The 23,184-nt window shown below is 36.3% G+C and overlaps 1 protein-coding gene across 1 annotated transcript in view; it reads left to right on the top strand.

Moving 5' to 3' along the window:
- Positions 1-23,184, top strand: part of LOC115212291 (dorsal-ventral patterning tolloid-like protein 1) — a 38,614-nt gene that overhangs the window by 12,544 nt on the left and 2,886 nt on the right. The window contains exons 7-8 of the mRNA XM_029781133.2: positions 19,272-19,281; positions 20,924-20,959. Of these exons, the coding sequence (XP_029636993.2) occupies positions 19,272-19,281; positions 20,924-20,959 (46 nt within the window). The remainder of the gene's footprint in view (positions 1-19,271; positions 19,282-20,923; positions 20,960-23,184) is intronic.

Raw genomic sequence — 23,184 nt, 5'->3', positions numbered from 1 at the left:
TGACGGACACGGGATTCCAGTATCACCGATATGTCCAAGGTGTGGGTGGGGTGAGGAAACCGTCCTGCATGCCCTTGTACAGTACCCTGAAATTTCTGCTTTGATAATTTACGTCGAACACGTGTCATCGCATCTAGAAAGAGTACAGCTGTAAGCTGAGTCTGTGATAAAGACTGCACTGCCAACCGGATCTTCAAAGGAAGGTGACGCATGTTTCCTACAGTCACCGTTATGCAAGAGTATACTTGGAGGACCAGAATGAAAGGATTCACGACAGGAAACTATATCTCCGGCTCAGGCTTACTGTATTTCTTCAGATACCATCTGAGAAGCAAGATAGGGCTGGATAGAAGACATCTGTCGCGAAGCATATATGAGAAAAGATGGAAGCATGTTGTGAAGAAGTTGGGAGTGACAGTCCCTACTTAATCACATGGCAGAATGCTGCAGTCTCTGGCTTCTGTATCACAGTCAGTGTTTTAAAAAATTCTTAGTATATATATATATATATATATATATATATATATATATATAGTATATATATATATATATATTATTAAACTTTTAATAGTTTTGAATATTTATATAAAAAATAATAAAGAAATAAAGAAATAATTAAATAAATAAATAAATTTATTAATGAATAAATAAAATAATATATGAATATATAAAAATATACATACATATATATATATATATTTGTATATATATATATTTAAAATTTATAAGTTTAAATTATTTAAATAATCTTTTAACTTTTATATTTTTTATTTAATTGGCTTATGTATTGGCTTAGTTTTCACTGTTATGATTTATATCTATATATATATATATATATATCTAATATAATATAATATATATATATATATATATATATAGGAGAATTCGCGAAAAAAACACAAAAGACGAAGACAGGTGGTGTAGAAAACAAACAGATGTATTAGTATAACGCTCAGGGATAGAAAAAGTCTTTTACGTTTCGAGCCTACGCTCTTCTACAGAAAGGAACACAGAAAGAAACGAGGAGAGAAACAAGGAAAGAAAAAAAATGTGTAGTGGTTACCGAGCTATCGCGAATTTTTAAAGTAATCAAATAAGACTCCAAAATACACAAACTATGTACAAAGCTCAGATGAGGAATACTTTAGAGTAATTTTCCTACATCTGGGCTTGGGCAGTTGCTACAAACGCAGATATGTTAGACAACATCCAACTGAAGTTGCTCAACTAATTAACATTGAACCGTTAACGAACACATTCCAAACATTGGCGCACACGTGATGTTACCTATTTTTACTTTACTTTTTTCTGTTGCAACAATATTTGCCACTGCTTCTTGGAGTGATCTGGCTTTTCTGCCGTCTCAACTCACCCCCTCCTGATTTATGCGTCTCATCTCTTTTCGTCACTCATATTGTGTCCCAGCTCCAAGGAAAAGTAGTCAAAATATATTGATTTGAATATCTGTTGGCTGTTTTTGAGGAGCTGATACCTCGAATCTTTGTGCTTATGTGTGACTGTATCTGTATGTTTCGGGGAGTGCGCGCGCGTGGTTGTGTATGTTGAAGCTCTTGTGCATTATGCGGTTGTGCAGTAACATCCTTATATTCATAGTTAAGTTCTTTGTCCGGTCAATAAATTAAGAACTAATCCAGAATTTAGTCCGATTCTGTTCCTATGACTAATTTTGTTTCTTTCACTCATTAACTCACAGTTTCTCTGGTACAATTTGCTTAGTTTAATATTTGGTGCATACTGTCCTTCGTAATCCGGATTTATGATTAGCAATGTGTCGAAAGGTCCGCTGCCCAAAAAAACTTTCCTATGCCTCGACCACAGCATTCTGCTGAAATGCACGAATCACCATTGCCAAGATTGGAAATCATTAAAGCAGGTGGATTGGCAGAAACGCCGGAGCATTTAAGGCGGCGAGCTGGCAGAATCGTTAGCACGCCGGGAGAAATCCGTAGCCGTATTTCGTCTGTCGTTACGCTGTGAGTTCAAATTCCGCTTTTCATCCTTTCGGGGTCGATAAATTAAGTACCAGTTACGCACTGGGGTCGATGTAATCGTCTTAATACCTATGTCTGTCCTTGTTTGTCCCCTCTATGTTTAGCCCCTTGTGGGGCAATAAAGAAACAGGTATTTCGTCTGCCGTTACGTTCTGATTTAAATTCCGCCGAGGTCGACTTTGCCTTTCATCCTTTCGGGGTCGATAAATTAAGTACCAGTTACGCACTAGGGTCGACGTATTTGACTTAATCCGTTTGTCTGTCCTTGTTTGTTCTCTCTGTATTTAACCCCTTGTGGGTAGTAAAGAAATAGGCATTTCGTCTGCCACTTCCATCTGAGTTCAAATTCCGCCGAGGTCCACTTTGCCTTTCGTCCTTTCGGTGACGATAAATTAAGTACCAGTTACGCACTGGGGTCGATATAATCGACTTAATCCGTTTGTCTGTCATTCTTTGTTCTCTCTGCGTTTAGCCCCTTGTGGGTAGTAAAGAAATAGGTATTTCGTCTGTCGTTACGTTCTGAGTTCAAATTCCGCCGATGTCGACTTTGCTTTTCATCCTTTCGGGGTCGATATATTAAGTACCAGTTACGCACTGGAGTCGACGTAATCGACTTAATCCGATTGTCTGTCCTTGTTTGTCCCCTCTTTGTGTAGCCCTTTGTGGGCAGAAAAGAAATAAGAAACACCAGAGCATAGGAAAAATATCCTTCTAGTATTTCTTTCTAGTTTTCATATTCTGAGTTCGTAAAGGCACTTAACTTAATGGTTAAGGTATTGCACTCACGATAGCTAGGTCATAAGTTCGATTCCCGGACGGAGCAGCACGTTATTTTCTTGGGTAAAACACTTCATTTTACATTTCTTCAGTCCAATCATGTGTAAATGGGCAAAGGGAACGTTTTCCGGTCAAGGGGAACGTTGGCCTGTTCGCTTAGCCAGCGGGATGTCGTCATTCGAAATCTAAAACAATGTGAAGCGCATGGTAATCATCGATGTACAACAATATCCGATAATCTTGTCGATACTGTGATACTCTGATATTCTAATTTCCAATCGCACGCATTTCATCCTGCTCTGATCGATAAAGATCAAATACTAATCAAATATTAAAATGCTAGTTATAATTGAATCGACTAACTCCACCTCCATATTTGAAGATTTGTGACAGCGATAGATATTAATTATTAATAGGTCGGTTGTCAGCGGAATCAGTTCTTTAAGTTCCGAGTGGAAACCTCGATTTGGTCAATAATATAAAAAGAAGGCCACTTAAATGCATTCGATATACTATGGAGTGGTAAAGAAATAAATAGACACTGCTTATCACCAATATCAAATCAGCAGATCTTTTCCTAAGCATGTGTGTCCTTATGTCTACACTAGGAATCAATGCCACCAAAATTGCTACCAAGCCATTATATATATATATGTGTATGTGTGTGTGGTGTATGTATATATATAGATGTATATATATATTATATATATATATTATATATATAATATATATATATATATATATACATATATATTATATAAATGTATATATATATATATATATATAACATTTATATATATACATATATACACACACACATATATATATATATATAATAAATGTATATATATATATATATATATATATATATATATATATATATATTATATATATATATAAATGTATATATAATATATATATATATATATATATACATTTATATAATATATAACATATACACACACACACATATATATATATATATATATATAATATATAAATATAATATATATATATATATATATATATATGTATACATGCTTAGCGGTATTTCGGCTGCCGCTACGCTCTGAGTTCAAATTTTGCCGAGGTCGACTTTGCCTTTCATCCTCTCGAGGTCGATAAATTAAGCACTTGTTACGCACTGGGACCGATGCAATCGACTTAATCCCTTTGTCTGTCCTTGTTTGTCCGCTCTATGTTTAGCCTCTTGTGGGCAATAAAGAAATAATATAAGAACTTGCGTATAAGTCTAAATTTATTTTGAATATGTATTTTATTCCTCCAGTTTGGGGTATTCTCAAATTTCCTTCACTTCCACAGCACAAGGTATTAATGACCGTTATCCAGTAACATGCACTAACGGTTACATCTATATAGGTATACACCCATATTAACAAACACAAATAAAGAAATGCAAATTGTTTATTTTAACATATACATCGAGTGTGTGGCAAAATCCATCGGCGCACCAGTTGGACACAGAAATAAGTGTATCAGTTTTAAAGTTTCTGAAATCTAATCTGGCAATTAAATAGTAATGTGGATTCCATATGTCATATGTCGGGAAGTCGAGGAGAGAAAGAGGCACGAAAGGGAGAGAAGGGGGGTAACATGTTTCCGGAAGTTGAATACCAACATGAATGAGCCAGATTTTGTTTAAGGGTTTTATTTAAGGTTCCAGCATTATTTGCTTGTGGAGCCTAGTCTAAATCTTTACTGTTTTTGTATGCACATACGCACTAACACACATATACACACATGTTCATACATACGCACATATATATGCACACATGCATAAACAAACTCACACATGCATGCGCACACATGTATGCATATAAGCATATACATTTGCATATGTGTATGTGTGTTTGTATGTATATACGTATGTATGATCGTGTTTATTTACAATACATGGTCTGTATTTATATGCATATATTTTATTCTATAATTTGATAATATATATATATATATATATCATATATAGATATATATATATATATATGTATACATACATATACAAAAATCACATGCATGTAAGTGTGCGTGTGTGTATGTTATTCTTCAGTTTTATTTCAAGGTTTCTTGCTAATAGGGAAAGAGTCGGTTTCTAACCTAGATCCAAGGCTCATTCATTGGAATTTCAACACCAACAACAGGGTATTTTGTTGTATGTATGTATGTATGTATGTAGGTATGTATGTATGTATGTATGTATGAATGTATATGTGCAGATTTGTATGTTTTGTTTTATGTATGTATTCTCATGCTATAGTTGCATATGTAGACATGCTCATATATATTTAAATGATAAACTTCTGGAAGGTTTTACAGATTTTTACAGTTCAAGTGATGGATTGAATCTGTAATCTTCGAATTAGCTGTCTCCTTTCTGGTTTTGAGAAGCCTAATTCCTCAAGATTGGTATTTATGCAGTGTGTTGCATATCTCAGGACCCCAATAATTACAGGTATAAACCTTATGTATGGATGTATGCATGTATGTAAGTGTGTATGTATGTAAGCATATTTTGCTTTGATTTTCTATTGAAGATACTTCCTTAAGTGAGGTGGAATAAAAGAAAAACCCAACATATCTGCGCAAAACCAGTCCACTTCATTATGGCCTGAATGGTGACTTATTCAAAGCGTTCAAGAATTTTGTAAATTGTTTCTTATTAAAATCATGCTTAAATATATTTTTTTTTTACTAATAAACACAACGTTAATTTTTTCAAAGGATTGATAAGTCCAAAGGAAGTCACTTCGTATAAAGAACTCAGAGTTAATTCTGGGAGTGAATCAAATACTTTATATTCTATCGTTAGTCCGCCATTCGGAGCCAGATTCGTCAATGAAATTTTTATAATTACAGAACTGCGTTTCATTAAACAGCTCATATTTGTTGATTATTTTCTTCACACAAGTCTTTCATTCACTTTACTATCATATGTATTCGTATATATGTAGGCGTAGGAGTGGCTGTGTGGTAAGTAGCTTGCTTACGAACCACATGGTTCCGGGTTCTGTCCCACTGCGTGGCACCTTCGGCAAGTGTCTTCTACTATAGCCTCGGGCTGACCAAAGCTTTGTGAGTGGATTTGGGCGACGGCAACTGAAAGAAGCCCGTCGTATATATATGTATATATATGTTTGTGTATATATGTTTGTGTGTCTCTGTTTGTCCCCAACATCGCTTGACAACCGATGCTGGTGTGTTTACGTCCCCGTAACTTAGCGGTTCGGCAAAAGAGACCGATAGAATAAGTACTAGGCTTCCAAAGAATAAGTTCTGGGGTCGATTTGCTCGACTAAGGGCGGTGCTCCTGCATGGCCACAGTCACAAGACTGAAACAAGTAAAAGAGTAAAAGAGTATGTCGAATACCTAATTTAATGTTAAATCTCAGTACAAATTGTTTCCCATCAAAGCTTTACCTTTGCCCCAAGAACCAGTTCGCACCTCAAGTTTTTTCGATCAAAATAACATATAAAGCAGTGTGACTGAAGGGGAAGGAAGCACTCCGTCGGTTACGACGACGAGGGTTCCGGTTGATCCGATCAACGGAACAGCCTGCTCGTGAAATTAACGTGTAAGTGGCTGAGCACTCCACAGACACGTGTACCATTAACGTAGTTCTCGGGGATATTCAGCGTGACACAGAGAGTGACAAGGCCGGCCCTTTGAAATACAGGTACAACAGAAACAAGTAAGAGTGAGAGAAAGTTGTGGTGAAAGAGTACAGCAGGGATCACCACCACCCTGCCGGAGCCTCGTGGAGCTTTAGTGTTTTCCTCAATAACACTCGCCCGGTCGGGGAATCGAAACCGCGATCCTACGACCGAGAGTCCGCTGCCCTAACCACTGTGCCATTGCGCCTCCACGTGTGACTGAAACACGAATACCTACAGTAATCTCATTCTTTCAGTAATTTATCAGAGAATAACTCATTTGTGACACATTTACCTTAGTAATCTGATACATTTATCTGTCAAGTTTCTCTCCGTTTTTTCATAACTGTCCTTACATTTGACAGATGCAAATTCAGAGTCGTTTGATGACTAATTCCAGTCTAAACAATTTCCATCCGGCCAATCATTTTCATTCTATCTTAAGTTACAATTATACGTAATCTCTTGATGACTCGAACAATTAGAGTCATTGATCTCTTCTAATCCTGCTTGGCGGCGAGCTGGTAGAAACGTTAGCACGCCGGGCGAATTGCGTAGCCGTATTTCGTCTGCCGTTACGTTCTGAGTTCAAATTGCGCCGAGGTCGACTTTGCTTTTCACCCTTTTTGGGGTCGATAAATTAAGTACCAGTTACGCACTGGGGTCGATATAATCGACTTAATCCATTTGTCTGTCCTTGTTTGTCCTCTCTGTGCCTAGCCCCTTGTGGGTAGTAAAGAAATAGAAATAGGTATTTCGACTGGCCGTTACGTTCTGAGTTCAAATTGTGCCGAGGTCGACTTTGCCTTTCATCCTTTCGTATATATACGAGAGCGTTTTGCAGTTTATCGTACTTTGATACGAAAAAATCCACAACCTTCCGTCTCAATAAACCACTGTTGTCCCTGAACTTTGCTGTTTTTGTATCTACTACGGATTACGTGAAGTTAACTTTAGTCCTACACTTGATCTATGGATATTATGCATGTGTATGTATGTATATATACACACATATATATATATATATATATATAATATATATATATATATATATATATATATATATATATATGTATGTATGTATGTATGTATGTATGTATGTATGTATGTATGTATGTATGTATGTATAGATATTACATTTCTAAATATTTCAGAGAGATATAAGCAGTAGTGGTACGATAGAGTAGTTGTATATTGTCAACTTAAAGTGACAGACCCATGAAGGAAATTACACCACTGCTATTTAGCCCAAGGAAGCATCTACGCTTCCTGTCGGCCTTGACACACCTCCTGTGTCTTTATGTTTACAAGAGGGAAACAAGCACCCCAACCCAGGTAAGGACAGAGGAATCGTGTCAAGGCCGACAGGAAACATTGATGCTTCCTAGGGCTAAATAGCAGTGATGTAATTTCCTTCATGGGACTGTCACATTAAGTTGACAGTATACAACTACTATATATACACACACACACACACACACACATATATATATATATATATATATATATATAATATATATATACAACTTATAAACAAGGGCAAAAGAAAATTATTTCTATGCCCTTGCCTTTGCCTTTGTTTATAAGTTGTTTATAATTTTAACCTTTAAAGATATTTTGATATGCTGCTACTTTTTGATGAAATTTTTTCTGTAAAAAACTTCATCCTATATTAGTAGTAGTAGTAGCATATATATATATATATATATATATATATATATTCATATATACCAATTAAGGACTGAACACGAAAAGTGGACAGTCAACATGCTAGATATAGACGTCAAATCGCCATTCTCCACAAAAGATTATGTTCTCAGATCAAGTTTGCCCTTATGCCAAGTTACACATTAAAAAAATTAACATTGAGCTGAACAGTCACTCAGTAATTTTAATAGAGAGTAACGCTCAGTAAGTATTTGCAGTGAATGCGTAATTTCGGTATGCTTGCCTTCCACAGTCTGACGAAGGCAAACAGGTCGAAACTTTGACGTAACTGTCAACACATTCCTTGCAAAACTTAAATAAACATGTCTGTGTTTGTGTCTCTGTTTGTCTGTTTGTGCGTCCGTGCATGTGTATCCGTACGTGTGGGCTTGTATATATATATATATATATATATATTATATATATATATATATATATATGCCTTTCCCTTGGATAACACTGGTGGCGTGGAGAGGGGAGGCCGGTATGCTTGGGCGACTGCTGGTCTTCCATAAACCACCTTGCCCAGACTTGTGACTAGGAGGGTAACTTTCTAGGTGCAATCCCATGGTCAGTGCCGTGACCGAAGGGGGTCCTGAAATATATATATATACCGTACGCTCGGAAAGGATTAATTAGCCGGTCAAGTAACTTCCTCGATGTTGCCTTTCTAATAGAACCCCTTGACATGAACCCCACAAAACATATTCCATTTCCAAGCATTTTGGGGGATATTAGGCCTTTCAGGCACACACACTGTCAGTCATACGCGCTCACACAGTCCAATACACACATACAAACATACAAACACACACATATACTCATACACGCACACGAACACACACACATGCGTACATACGCATATATGAATATATTTATGTATGTATACACCCATATCAAATTTCTTAAATGCACAGGAGATATTTTCCTACTTAGAAAATGATATACCCAATACTTTACATCTTTATACGGAGAATGTTTATATCTCCCGCTCTCACGCACATACATATATACAGATATATACATACATGCATATATATACACATGAATATATATATATATATATACATGAATATATATATGTATGTGTGTGTATACATATATATACACACATATACATATATATATATATAGATACATATATGTATCTATATATATATATACATATATATATATATAATATATATATATATATATATATATACAGAGAGAGAGAGGAGAGATGGGGGAGGGGAGAGAGAAGGGAGAGAGAGGGATTGAGAGGAAGAACTCCAATCTTCTTGATTCGTAATTCTTAGTATCATGTTACCGATTTTTGAAGAGATTGAATCAGGGAAGCAGTGTGACGGTGACGGTATATAAACAAAATAATCCTAAAACTTTGAAATATGAATAGCCAACAGTGCCTCGAGATTTGATTGGTTGTCGAGAAATACATTACTTAATGAATGACATATTCATAAACAAAGTTATGCGCAGAACATTTGACACCTCCATCTATTCACGTGCCGAGGCATACGATGTGTTGATGTATTCAGTATGATGTGTATAAATCACACAAAAATAATGGCACATATTCTATTGTATTTTAAAAAATCTATAACCATCTTTCAGGTTAAGCCCCTTCCTAGGTGATATAGAACTATAGAACCGGTTTCCTGGATTCCGTGACGCATGTATTACCCGCTCCCTGAACGGGACGTCGTTCCATCGCAAGATTACTCAATAGTGCCAGCCGAGTGGGCTGGAGCAACATGGAACAAAGTGTTTTGCTCAAGAACACAACGTGTTGCCTGGGCCAGAAATTTAAACCACCATCATCTTATAGTCATAAGTCCAACACGCTAACCACTAGGTCACGCACCTCCAACTTTTTCAGAGTAAGGTAAATCCATAACGTAGGAAAGAATGTATTTTAATGGCTGGTATTTCAAAATGAAACAATCTATGTTAATGGCTGGTATTTGAAAATTCCTAATTAAATAGCGATGGGTATTTCTGTTGAAAAAAACAAACCTTTCATGGCTGAATATGTGAACACACTGGTCAAGCCAATCTTCATTGGTGTGTTAGTAAGGTGAGTTTGTATTCAGAGCTGATCGCGGGTTCGAAAGATGTAAACATGCGTGTTTTAGATAATTGACAAAACGTATTTACGGAGTTCCCACATAACAGACATCTTGCAATTATTGAAAACGTTCTTTTTTCTTTCTCAGAGAATATTGCTTGTTCCAAGGATCTGTAAATTGCGCATCAATTACACTACTTGACGTTAAATATGACTGCAAGAAATCCAACAGTCAAAAGCCATATTGCTTTAGGTTCCACTTTCCTTTTCTGATTTACCTGAAAACTCAAGGGCTCAGGACGTCCCTGCTCTATAATAAGGTGAGATTTTGTTGACAGGTACATCGCATGTTCTAAAGGATACTATAATCCTAGATTTTGCTTATCTGAAAAGCTCTAGACCGCTCACAGTATTACAGCATTATTCAGCAAATAAAAAGCAGGATTTAAAAAAAAAAAGGTTTTCTGATGGGACTGGATAGGACTGGATAGGTCGAGGACGTATGATTTGTAAAGTTGATGGCGTTATCATTTGTGCTTTGTGGATGGTATATTTCTCACATTGTATAAATGGTGTGAGGCTCACAGTAATATTGAACAGAATATAGTCTGTACATTTGAGGCGATCCGAGTAATAAAATAAAAGTTTATTATGCCATTTCTTAATTCGTAATTTACCTTTGCTCCGTTTCTGTTTTCATTATACTTTGCTATAGATAGACCACATTTAATTTCATGTTGCTCCAGTCCGCTGAATATGGAATATGTAAAGCTCATTATTTATGCCTTTCCTCTGTGTGTGTGTGTGTGTGTGTATGTGTGTGTGTGTGTGTGGTGTGTGTGTGTGTGTGTGTGTGTGTGTGTGTGTGGTGTGTTGAAGAATTTCGTACGAAACAGCGTTGAATAATGTATGTTCCTGCAAAGTCATGTTTAACACGTTCGAGTGTAGTCGGATGTGATAAGGCTTACTGCTGCAGTCCCGGGAGAAAGGTAGAGAAGAAATGTGTCAGGATCTGTACACTGGAAACTCTTAAGGATCTTAAGACTACATTCAGTACTTCATATTGAGTATGTTGTTAATATGAACAATCTAGCTGAGGTTCTGTCCAACAATTAAAGTTAAGTTTGTGACATTATTTGATGCCATGAAGGACTTTCCCGAGAAAAGAGGATGAACCTAAATTTTCCTCATTTAGCTGTGCGTTGTTTATATCCCCTTTTGAATCAAGGCACATAGATCTAATTGGAGTCTTGTCTGGTGGCCTTGTCGTCTTTCTAAAGCTTACAGTTAACCTCGGGACATTACTGTCTCAAGTCCTACAACAGGTTACCCAGTTTTCACGCCGACAAGTGACCGAGATCACACCATTTACACACCTGGACGGGATGCCAGTCTGTCACAAGGTTACTCATTTACAACTCAACTGACTGGAGCAACATGAAATTAAATGTTTTGCTCAAAAATACAATGCATCGCCTTGTCTAGCAATCCAAACCATGACCATGCGATCCTATGTGCAACACCCTGGCAACTAGGCCACGCGCTTCACAGAACGCTCAGACATATGCAAAAGTTCATATTTTGTTGTGTATTACATTATGAGGTCATTTACATTACGAAAAGAAATGTCTCCAACACAATGCTCTGCTTCAGGACAACTAATGAATTTTACTAAAACTACATAGATCACAAATTGTCAGCTTCTATTACTAAGGAATATTCAGTCCTACACAATAGCTATCTTCGCACTCCAAGGATGGAGAGATTGTTAACAGAATGCAATATTTAACTCCGTTGGAGACCTTCGTTGCTGAAGTGAAGGTCTATAAGACCTGTGTCGAAGCTATCTCCCTAAATAGTGACGTAGTAACAGTCAAGCAGTCCCTGGTACTACGGATTAGGATTTAGTACATTGTTGATCCATGGGAAAACTCGTTTTTTTTTCTATCTCACCACTCTCATATATAGAAATATCAACGGAACAAGGTTATATATGTTTATATAGGTTATGTATATATATATATATATATATATATATATATATATAGGGAGAGTTTACGAAAAGACAAAAGACGAAGATAGGTGGTGTGCAAAACAAACAGATGTATTAGTATAACGCTCAGGAAGAGAAAAAGTTTTTTACGTTTCGAGGCTACGCTCTTCTACAGAAAGGGACACAGAAAGAACAAGGAGAGAAAAAATATATATACATATAATGTATGTGGGGAGGCGCAATAGCCCGGTTATTAAAGGAGCGGACTCGCGGTTGTAGGATCGCAGTTTCGATTCCCAGACCGGGCGTTGTGAATGTTTATTGAGCGAAAACACCTAAAGCTCCACGAGGCTCCGGCAGGGGGTGGTAACGATCCATGCTGTACTCTTTCGCCACAACTTTCTATCACGGAGTGGCGTCATTTGAAGGCTAAAACAATGCGAAGCTCATTGTGACCAGCGATGTGTAGCAACATCTGATGGCCTCGTCGGTCATGGTGATCACGGTGATATAATGTATGTACTATCTACATATTTAGATATGCACAAATATTTGTGCATATATAAATATGTATATATATGTATATATATATATATATGCACAAATATTTGTGCATATAAAAATATGTATATATATATATATATATATATATATATATACATAATATATATATGCACAAATATACATGCCACACATACATAAATATGTAGATGGTACATACACTGTATCACCGTGATATATATATATATATATATATATATATATATATGCAAACGTACATTCACACGCGTACATCGTGCATATCATAAGTACATATGTACTGACAGATATACACTCGTTCATGAGCGTGTATATATTTTCTTGTATTATTATACGGCTTTCAGCCTTGTTACAATGCACATAAACAAATTTATTACTAGGATTTCTTCTCTAAGTGTGTGTGTGTGTGTGTGTGTGTGTGTGTGTGTGTGTGTGCATGCGTGTGTGTGTGTGTGTGTGTGTGTGTGTGCATGCGTGTGTGTGTGTGTGTGTGTGTGTGTGTGTGTGTGTAGCTACATAACTGCAAGCGCTGATATTCCATTAAATATCCATAAAAACATATATGTCTTTTCTTCTTGAATCAATGATGTTGAACAAGTGAACTTATTGCTTTTGACCTAAAAATAAGAATAATAATAACCGAAGAAAAGAATTTTTAGAAGTCAATGTAAAAGTCTCAGAACGCAGTGACATATTTATTGTATTTACAAGCTTTGAAATGTTAAGAAGATCAGCTCTATTTCATTTTTAGTTCAAAACAACACATTTTCGAACAATTCCGCTGGGACATTATACAAACTTGTGCAAGTTGTCGAGTTGTGTATTGTGACAAAGAATATAACTTTTTATGAAGTTTAATCGAGTTTGCTTATATCTAAACAGCAACACTGACAATAAACAGCCACATTGACAATAATACCAACGCAAGATTTTCTACGTTGTTGCTTAATATGCAAATAGAGCAGTAACATTTCCTTCGAAGTTTCAAACAGAAAAGGCTACATTCTTTTCTGCTCTAGGCACAAGGCCCGAAATTTTGGGGGAAGTGGGCCAGTCGATTATATCGACCCCAGTACGCAACTGTTTGTTAATTTATCGACCCCGAAAGGATGAAAGGCATAGTCGACCTTGGCGGAATTTGAACTCAGAACGTAAAGACAGACGAAATACCGCTAAGCATTTCTCCCGATGTGCTACGTTTGTTATTTCTTTATTGCCCACAAGGGGTAAAACATAGATGGGACAAACAGGGACAGACAAACGGTTTAAGTCGATTATATCGACTCCTGTGCCTAACTGGTACTTAATTTATTTACCCCGAAAGGATGAAAGGCATAGTCGACCTCGGCGGAATTTGAACTCAGAACGTAACAGTAGACGAAATACCTATTTCGTTACTACCCATAAGGGGCTAAACACAGAGAGGACAAACAAGGACAGACAAATGGCTTAAGTCGATTATATCGATCCCAGTGCGTAACTGGTACTTAATTTATCGACCCCGAAAGAATGAAAGGCAAAGTCGAACTCGGCGGAATTTGAACTCAAAACGTAGCGGCAGACGAAATACGGCTACGCATTTCGCCCGGCGTGATAACGTTTCTGCCAGCTCGCCGCCCTCGTTTCGCTATTGTAATGTTGCTGTGTAGTAGGAAAGTTTGCTTCCCAGCCGAATGGTTCTGGTTTCAGTCCCACAAAATGGCACTTTCGGTAAGTGCCTTATATATTGCATCGAGTCGATCAATGCCTTGTGAGTGCATTTGGTAAAAGGAAAGTGAAAGAAGCCAGTGGTATATATATATATATATATATATATATGTGTGTGTGTGTGTGTGTGTATGATGTCTATGTGCGCGTGTGTGTAAGTGAGTGAGTGTGTGCGTATATCTCTGTTCCACCAAAACTGCTCGACAACCGGTGTTGGTTTGTTTACATCCCTGTAGCGTAGCGATTCGGTAAAAGAGACCGATAGAAAGAGTATCAGACTTTAAAAAAATAGAACTTTTGGTCGATACATTCGACTAAAAATTCTTCAAAGCGGTTGCCCCGACATCGCTGTCAGCCTAATGACTGGAAGAATGAAAACAAAATATAAAGATTGTTGTTGTTGTTGTTGTTGTTTTTTGTTGTTGTTGTTGTTGTTGTTGTTGTGACTGCTGCTACTGCTGTTGTTGCTGTTGTTGTTTAGTCTCAAGTTAGATTCAGTTAGATTTAATCCGTCTCCCGTTTTAACACCACAAACTTCTACCTTGAATGTCTCTTATAGATAGATAGATAGATAGATAGATAGATAGATAGATAGATAGATAGATTGGAGGGATGGATGGATGGATGGATGGATAGATAGATAGATAGTGAAAGAGAGGGGGGGAAAGAGAGCGGGGCAGATAGATAGATAGCTAGTTAGATAGATAGGCAGGCAGGCAGACAGGCAGGCAGGCAGACAGACAGACAGACATGCAGACTGACAGATAGATAGATAGATATATATATATATAGATAGATAGATAGATAAACAAAGAAATAGAGAGAAAGTGAGTAGTAAAGAAACATATATAAATAAATACATAGATAGAAGGAGAGTGTGAGAGAGAGAGAGAGAGAGAGAGAGAGAGAGAGAAAGCTGGATATGAAGGAAAAGTAAGAACGAAAAGTGGAAATTGTATTAATTGCAAAGACAACGTCAAAAGCAAACCTAGAGATGGTTCCTAAGTATTTAAAGTAAGGACTGAGTTAAATTTCTACCGTGGTCGACATGACCTTTTACGGGTGCCATTTGATCCCTGGGGTTGATGTAATCGACTAGCCCACCGCGTCCCCAAATATTTGTGCCTATAATAGAAAGTGTGGTGGAAGCACTCCGTCAGTTACGACGACGAGGGTTCCGGTTGATCCGAATCAACGGAACAGCCTGCTCGTGAAATTAACGTGTAAGTGGCTGAGCACTCCACAGACACATGTACCCTTAACGTAGTTCTCGGGGATATTCAGCGTGACACAGAGAGTGACAAGGCCGGCCCTTTGAAAATACAGGTACAACAGAAACAGGAAGTAAGAGTGAGAGAAAGTTGTGGTGAAAGAGTACAGCAGGGATCACCACCATCCCTGCCGGAGCCTCGTGGAGCTTTAGGTGTTTTCGCTCAATAAACACTCACAACGCCCGGTCTGGGAATCGAAACCACGATCCTATGACCGCGAGTCCGCTGCCCTAACCACTGGGCCATTGCGCCTCCACTGAATAATAGAAAGTATTATTAAAAGTAATAATAGAAATATGAAGTAAACAGCTGAGTCATCGACGCTTCATGTATACATGCACACACACATACACACATATTCATTCACGGACATATAAACACTCATACGTGGTCCGATCTATAAGTATCCAGTCTGTTGCCATAGTAACGAAACTAAAGCATGTGGAGTAAAGCCACTTGGCACAGATTGAATGGAAACTTTGCTGTGTCTGAGCGCTACGTTTTAACTCACTTCCTCTGTTTAGAGCAGTGCTTGGAAGGAAGGTATGTAGCGTGTGATCGTCGCATTGAGCATGTTAGAGTGAGTTGAGCAGAGAATCTGCATCAAATTTTGCCAAAGGCTTGGCAATACCTGCTCTATGGCCTACGCATAGTTTTCCAAAAGTTTTCATCGTTCTCGATACAATCAAGGAGATCTTGTGCAACTGAAACCTGAGTGTCTTTTTGGTCAGCTGAAAGCAATTTTGGCACAAACTTGGTAGACACGTGTCTCATACCCGAATCTTCGGTGATAATGGACTGAACTGAACCGTGACTAATCTGCACATCCTCTGATAACTCACGGATGGTAATTCGACGATTTCCTCCTCACAGCTGCGATGTTTTTCTTTTTTTTTTTTGTTCGATTGTAGTCGAGACAATGGAATTTACCATGCTACGCCAGACTTCACGGTACATCATAGCATTATGGAGGTCCTGTTTTTCTTAGTTCTGCTGGTTGCGGGTCTCAATGGCGATCATTAATATCGACATTTTTTCGGCCATCTTGAAAACGCCTGACCCACTCGTACACTTGTGTGTGGCTCATACACTCCTCTCCATGTACTTTCTGCAGCGTTGCGCAGGCTTCTGAGCAGATATCGCCATGACAACTGTTTCTGTCATGGTCAATGCGACCATCACACGCTACACACGTTTCTTCCAAGCACTGCTGTAAACAGCGGAAGTGAGCTAGAACGTTTAAACTTAGCGCGCATGCCCATCAGAATTCAAGGGCAATCTTTCCTAAGCAGCTTCACTATGTGCTTCAGCTTCGTTACTATGGCAACAGTCCGGTTACTTATTGATCAGAGATCGTATTTATACATCTTCACTCTCGCATACTCATACAAACCGCCCTACTCATTGGCAAATAAGCTAATTGTTAAAATCTCCGATTTAAGTTGAATATCCAACATAAACTATATCTATCGTATATATTGTCCATTAAAAAAGCCATTGAATTTCAATAAATAATAAAAATAGAAAGCAAATCTATCATAAAATTAAATTTATTGTTCACTAACCTAGAACTGAACAACAATATATGTTTACACTTCAACTGCGGGCTTTCCTTTCCTCACTTTATTTACTGTCATGTATGTGTGCTCTTTATGTTATGCTCTTGCTTGGCTGTTTAGTTAAGAAGTTTGCTTCAAAATCAGTTCATGATTGTCGATCACATTACGAGGCACTTGAAGTAAGTTTTATTATGACACTGCGGTGATGAATAACTTTCTAGTGGGACTTGGGAGACAAAACTGTGCCCGTCATACACACACACAATCACACACGTACACACACACACACACACACACACACACACACACACACAAACACACACACAATCACACACACACACACACACAATCACACACGTACACGCACGCATATGTATGTATAGATAGAATAATAGATAGATAGATAGCTGATAGATAGATAGATAGATAGATAGATAGATAGATAGATAGATAGATAGATAGATAACTAACTTTTTATTGTGGCCACACAGGGCTAAACACAGAATAAAAATGGACGAAATACAATGTAGAGTTTTTTCTTTTCGAGGTGGAATGGGTGGGACACAAAGAAAAAGAAACGTTCGATCAATAGGGATCTGTGGGTTGTGTGGTGTATAAAAATATAATATATATATATATAAAAATAAAGTTCACAGTTTAGGTATAGCCCTGGAAAGAAAAACCTACAAAAAAGACCAAGGTCACCTCAGACAGTTCGAAAACGAACACATGATAAGTCGCCTTACCTCTCGTTGTCTCTTTTGGTCACAGATTTACGCTTAAAATAGTGTTGTCTTTCATACTGACCATTTTTGCCACTTTTACCCACTTTTTATTAAAACATTCTTTAGATAGACAGATAGACAGATAGATAGAGAGATAGATAGAGAGAGAGAGAGAGAGAGAGATAGATAGATAGATAGATAGATAGATAGATAGATAGATAGATAGATAGATAGATAGATAGATAGATAGATAGATAGATAGATAGATATGTTTCTTTATTAGCCACACAGGGCTGCACACAGACGGGACAGATTACAAAGTAGAGCTTTTCTTTTTTTGGGGAAAAAAAGTGGGGTAGGTTTTCGATCAAAAGGGATCGTAAAAGGGAAAGAAGAAGAAAAAAGAAAAAAGGAAAAGAAATAAAAGAAAAGAAAAAAGGAAAAAGAAGGAAAAAAAGGAAAAAAGGGAAAAACGATCAATAGGGATCGTAGATAGATAGATGAGGGTATCTATTAAATTCGTTCAATTTATTCAATCGATCAATCGAGTGATTGAGTAAAAGCGGAACTATGAACATAAGTATAATGCACATCTGAAACAGGTGTAAAGTCTAAGATGCACAAATAATGGAATATGTAAAGCTCATTATTTATGCCTTTTCTTGTGTGCGTGTGTCTGTGTGTGTATGTAAGCGTGTGTGGTGTGTGTGTGTGTGTGTGTGTGTGTGTGTGTGGTATCAAGAATTTCGTACGAAACTGCGTTGAATAATGTATATTCCTGCAAGGGCATGTTTAACACGTTCGAGTGTAGTCGGATGTGATAAGACTTGCTGCTGCAGTGCCGGGAGAAAATTCTGCGCACGTTTGCATCCTCCAATTGAATTACTATATATTTCATGAAATGGAAGTGCCTGAACGTTCTAAGAGTAGTAAATATGGTGTTAATGTCATGTGTTTAGCACACGGATTGAATATTATGATGCAAAAGGATGTATATATATATGTGTATATAATATATAATTATATATATATATCATATATATATATATATATATATAATATATATATATTATATATTATATATATACCTATATATATATATATATATTATATATATATATATATATAATATATATATATAATATATATATATATATATATATATATATATATTATCTAATTAGGGCTTAGTAAAATAAATTACTTTGCCACATACTGAACTTAGTAGAAATAGCAGCCAAAAAAAATTTTTTCTTAGCATTTCTACTACTTAAAGAAAATTTCTCTCAGATAATTTTTACTCCAGACATATCTGATAAAAGTCAATATTAATTCAATCAGATATTAAGTATTACCGAAAGTAGGAGATAATTAGTGAAGTATAATATATATCCTGCTGGTAATTTTGGTTATATCCTTTAAGTATTATTTCATGATGGGGAAACTGATGCCATGAGTTTACTTTCAGATATACTCTTTAGATTATTTTTTTAATTACTGAAATAGAATACCCGCATATCGATTAATCCCCCAAAATTAAATGAATATATATATATATATATATATATATATATATTATATATATATATATGCATATATATATGTATGTATATATGTATGTATATATATATATATATATATATATATATATATATATATATATATATATATATATATATATATATATATATGTATGTATGTATGTATGTATGTATGTATGTGTTATGTATATACAGGATGCGATGGGTAAATTGTAACCATTTTATGTCTTTACTTTCGCGTATGCGCATTGTTTGTTTTTAATTTTGTCGACTACACAGTGTAGTAGGGTCAGTTTGGCACCGTATGTGAGAGAAACAGCACCATGATGCAATTCACTCTGCCAGAAATTTGAAAACAACATGCTGTACTGCTTGGCATTCGCACCGGAAGCTTCAATACGAATATTTCAGTGTGCTTGGGTGTCAATGTGAGGACAGTGCAGAGGATTCGGAAAGAGTTGGATGAGTCTAAATTTGAGTGAGGGATCAACAAAAAACTCTTTGCAACACCAAAGATGAACTGAATGCAAATGTTATTTTCATTTTCGCGTAATTTAGACGACAATTTATTCACCGCAGCTCGGATATGTGTGTGTGTGTGTTGTGTGTGTGTGTGTGTGTGTGTGTGTGTGTGTGTGCGTATGTGTGCGTGTGTATGTGTGTGTATGTATGTATGTATGTATATTGGGTCATCCCATAAATAATGTGTTTTTTTCAATTGCAGGGAATAACCTACCTGCATCATCCTTTAAAAGCATGTAGTAGTATTACTTTGTACTTATTCTTAGTGGAAGTTTTGAAGAGTGCAGTTCGATTTTAACGATTATTTTCCAAAGTTATAATGGAAGTGACAAAAGTTTATATTCGGCATATTTTGCTTTAAGAGTTCAATAAAGGCAACAACGCAACGGAAAGTGCGAGGAATATTAATGCAGTATATGGGGATCGGACAATAAGCGTAAGGCAGTGTCAACGGTGATTCCAGAAATTCTGAGCCGGAAACTACAGCCTAGAGGACGAACCTCGTCCTGGAAGATCTGTAAAGCTCGATGAGAATGTCCTGAAAACCCTGCTGAAACAAATTCCTATCGTAACTATTAAGGAACTTGCAGAGAAGCTTTGATTTGGTCGTTCAACCCGTCATTCAAGTCAGCGCTTGAAGATAAACGACTATATTTGGTTCCATGACGAAAGTTGTTTTCTCCATCAGGATAATGCTCGGCCACTTACAGCGCGGCTGACATTCCAAAGGATGGAGCAGTTTGAATGTGAAACGATGCTCCATCCACAATATTCGCCCGACATTGCTCCATCTGATTATCATTTATTCCGCAATCTTCAAAATCATTTGAACGGAAAAATTACGAATTTTCTAGACGAGATCAGAACTGTACTGGAGGAGTATTTCTCATCACGGACAAGTGGATTTTGGAAGCGGAGCCTTGCAAGTCTACCAGATAGATGGAAGAGCGTTGTATAAAATGAAGGAGAGTCTATTTTAGATTGAAAAATAACTTAGTTTATCTTAATTTTGAAAAATTAAAGAAATATAAAAAAACGTATCATGTATGGGATGAGCCAATATATATATATATATATATATTACGGAGATGTACTCGCATAGCAAGTGATTTGATCTGAGATCGTGTGCTGGAACGAAAACAATTGCAGCGTGGAAGGTGTTTGTAAGCCATTTAAGAAACACACAAAAGCCGTTCGATTCACTTCAACATTTAAGTTTAATTTGTCAAAATATTTTCGTCGCTAAAATCCGCGACCTGTTCACTGACAAAAATCCGATGCAGCACGGATTTTTGTCAGTGAACAGGTCGCGGATTTTAGCGACGAAAATATTTTGACAAATTAAACTTAAATGTTGAAATGAATCGAACGGCTTTTGTGTGTTTCTTAAATGGCTTACAAACACCTTCCACGCTGCAATTGTATATTATATATATATATATATATATATATATATATATATATATATATATATATATATATATATATATAGAAATATATATACAACAACAATTGAGGAACGGCTACAATAGGCCGTTCGACCCACTAGACTATTGTAGCCGTTCCTCAATTGTTGTTGAATTTATTCATAGTCTTTGACTATTTCCTCTTTCTCACTAGACCGCTGGTGGCAAAATAATTTCTATTGACTTTTTTGCTACCCTAAATTGATTAATATATATATATATATATATATATATATATAATATATATATATATATATAACATATCCACATATGCATATGTTTAAACACATACACATATTCACATACACATGCAAACTAAAAAACACACGCACATATGTATCGTATATTCATATGATCTTATATTCTACTTTGATGCATAATATTACAGAACATAATACAAATGCACCTATATACATACGGTTGTTACTCGTATATAGGTACGCAGTGTAAGTCTGTATGTTCGAATTACTATCAGCACTAATACAAGTGAAGTTATTTCTTAGTAATATCTCTAAAATTAAATTCAAGTAAATACAACCCGTTGCAGTGGTATCCAGAAATGCTCCAATCATCCACCAGCTACTTTATAAAGATAGTCTAGCAACATTAAGAAATGTAACTGGGACATATCCTTTAATTAATACTCCTTTAAAGACGTTACGAAATATCACAGTGATACATTACATGGGTTTATAGAAAAAAATACGTGACATACTAAAAACCGGATAATACAGCCACTAACAAAATCTACAGAAGGAAGACTTTTTGTTAGAACCCACCATTTACCTTAAACGTCAGTTCAAGTAACCTCGATTTTTGTTACATCTAGTAAGCAAAACATCGACACAAACCACAAATTACAGAAAGATTTTAATAAAATATAATAGTGAGCTACTGTTTTTCTGATAATTTCGCAAAAATAAATAGAAAAGAGCTGACAAACACGAATACACAAACTTCTCTATCACTATGTGATTGCCTCGCTATTAACACTAGTTATCCACTAAACAGTAAATGTTTTCAAGAAAGCGTAATAGACTTCTATTGGAAACATCAATGAAGTAAAACTATAAGAATCTAACTATAAAACCATGTAAAACGAGATTTAAGACAGGTAATAGCTCAGGGAAGAATATAGAAGAAATGTCTTCATTCTCTGGAGGCAGATATTGGGCATGATAGAGTGGGAATCTTTAAGTTCAAAATAAGTGAGTCAATCAGCAAAGATTTTGTAGATCAACGGCTTGAAATCTCTTCCATGTATACATATGAAATATATTTTATACAGCTGAAGCTGCTCCCTGTGTTAAACTCCCAGCTGGAATTAATCTCTTCATGCTCTTATTAAGCGAATTATATTTTACATATTTTATAGTTAGTGAAATTGTAATGCTTTAGTAATGTCAATGTTAGTCATAGACTGAGCAGCCTACAAATCGCTTTCACTGTCACTAACAGCTTTGCTTCACTACACTTTATCTATCGTTGCATACAACCACGCTCTTTTAAAAAAATAACCCCTTATCTCTCTATATATAAACGGCAAAATGTTTGTCTGTGTGTGTGTCCTTTATACAAATCCACAATTTTTCAGTTAGAGGGCTCACACTTTCTATGGCTATTCAAA

The sequence above is a fragment of the Octopus sinensis genome, linkage group LG5 (genome assembly GCF_006345805.1).
Source record: "Octopus sinensis linkage group LG5, ASM634580v1, whole genome shotgun sequence".
Classification (NCBI taxonomy): domain Eukaryota; kingdom Metazoa; phylum Mollusca; class Cephalopoda; order Octopoda; family Octopodidae; genus Octopus; species Octopus sinensis.
This window is presented reverse-complemented; position numbering and strand designations above follow the sequence as displayed.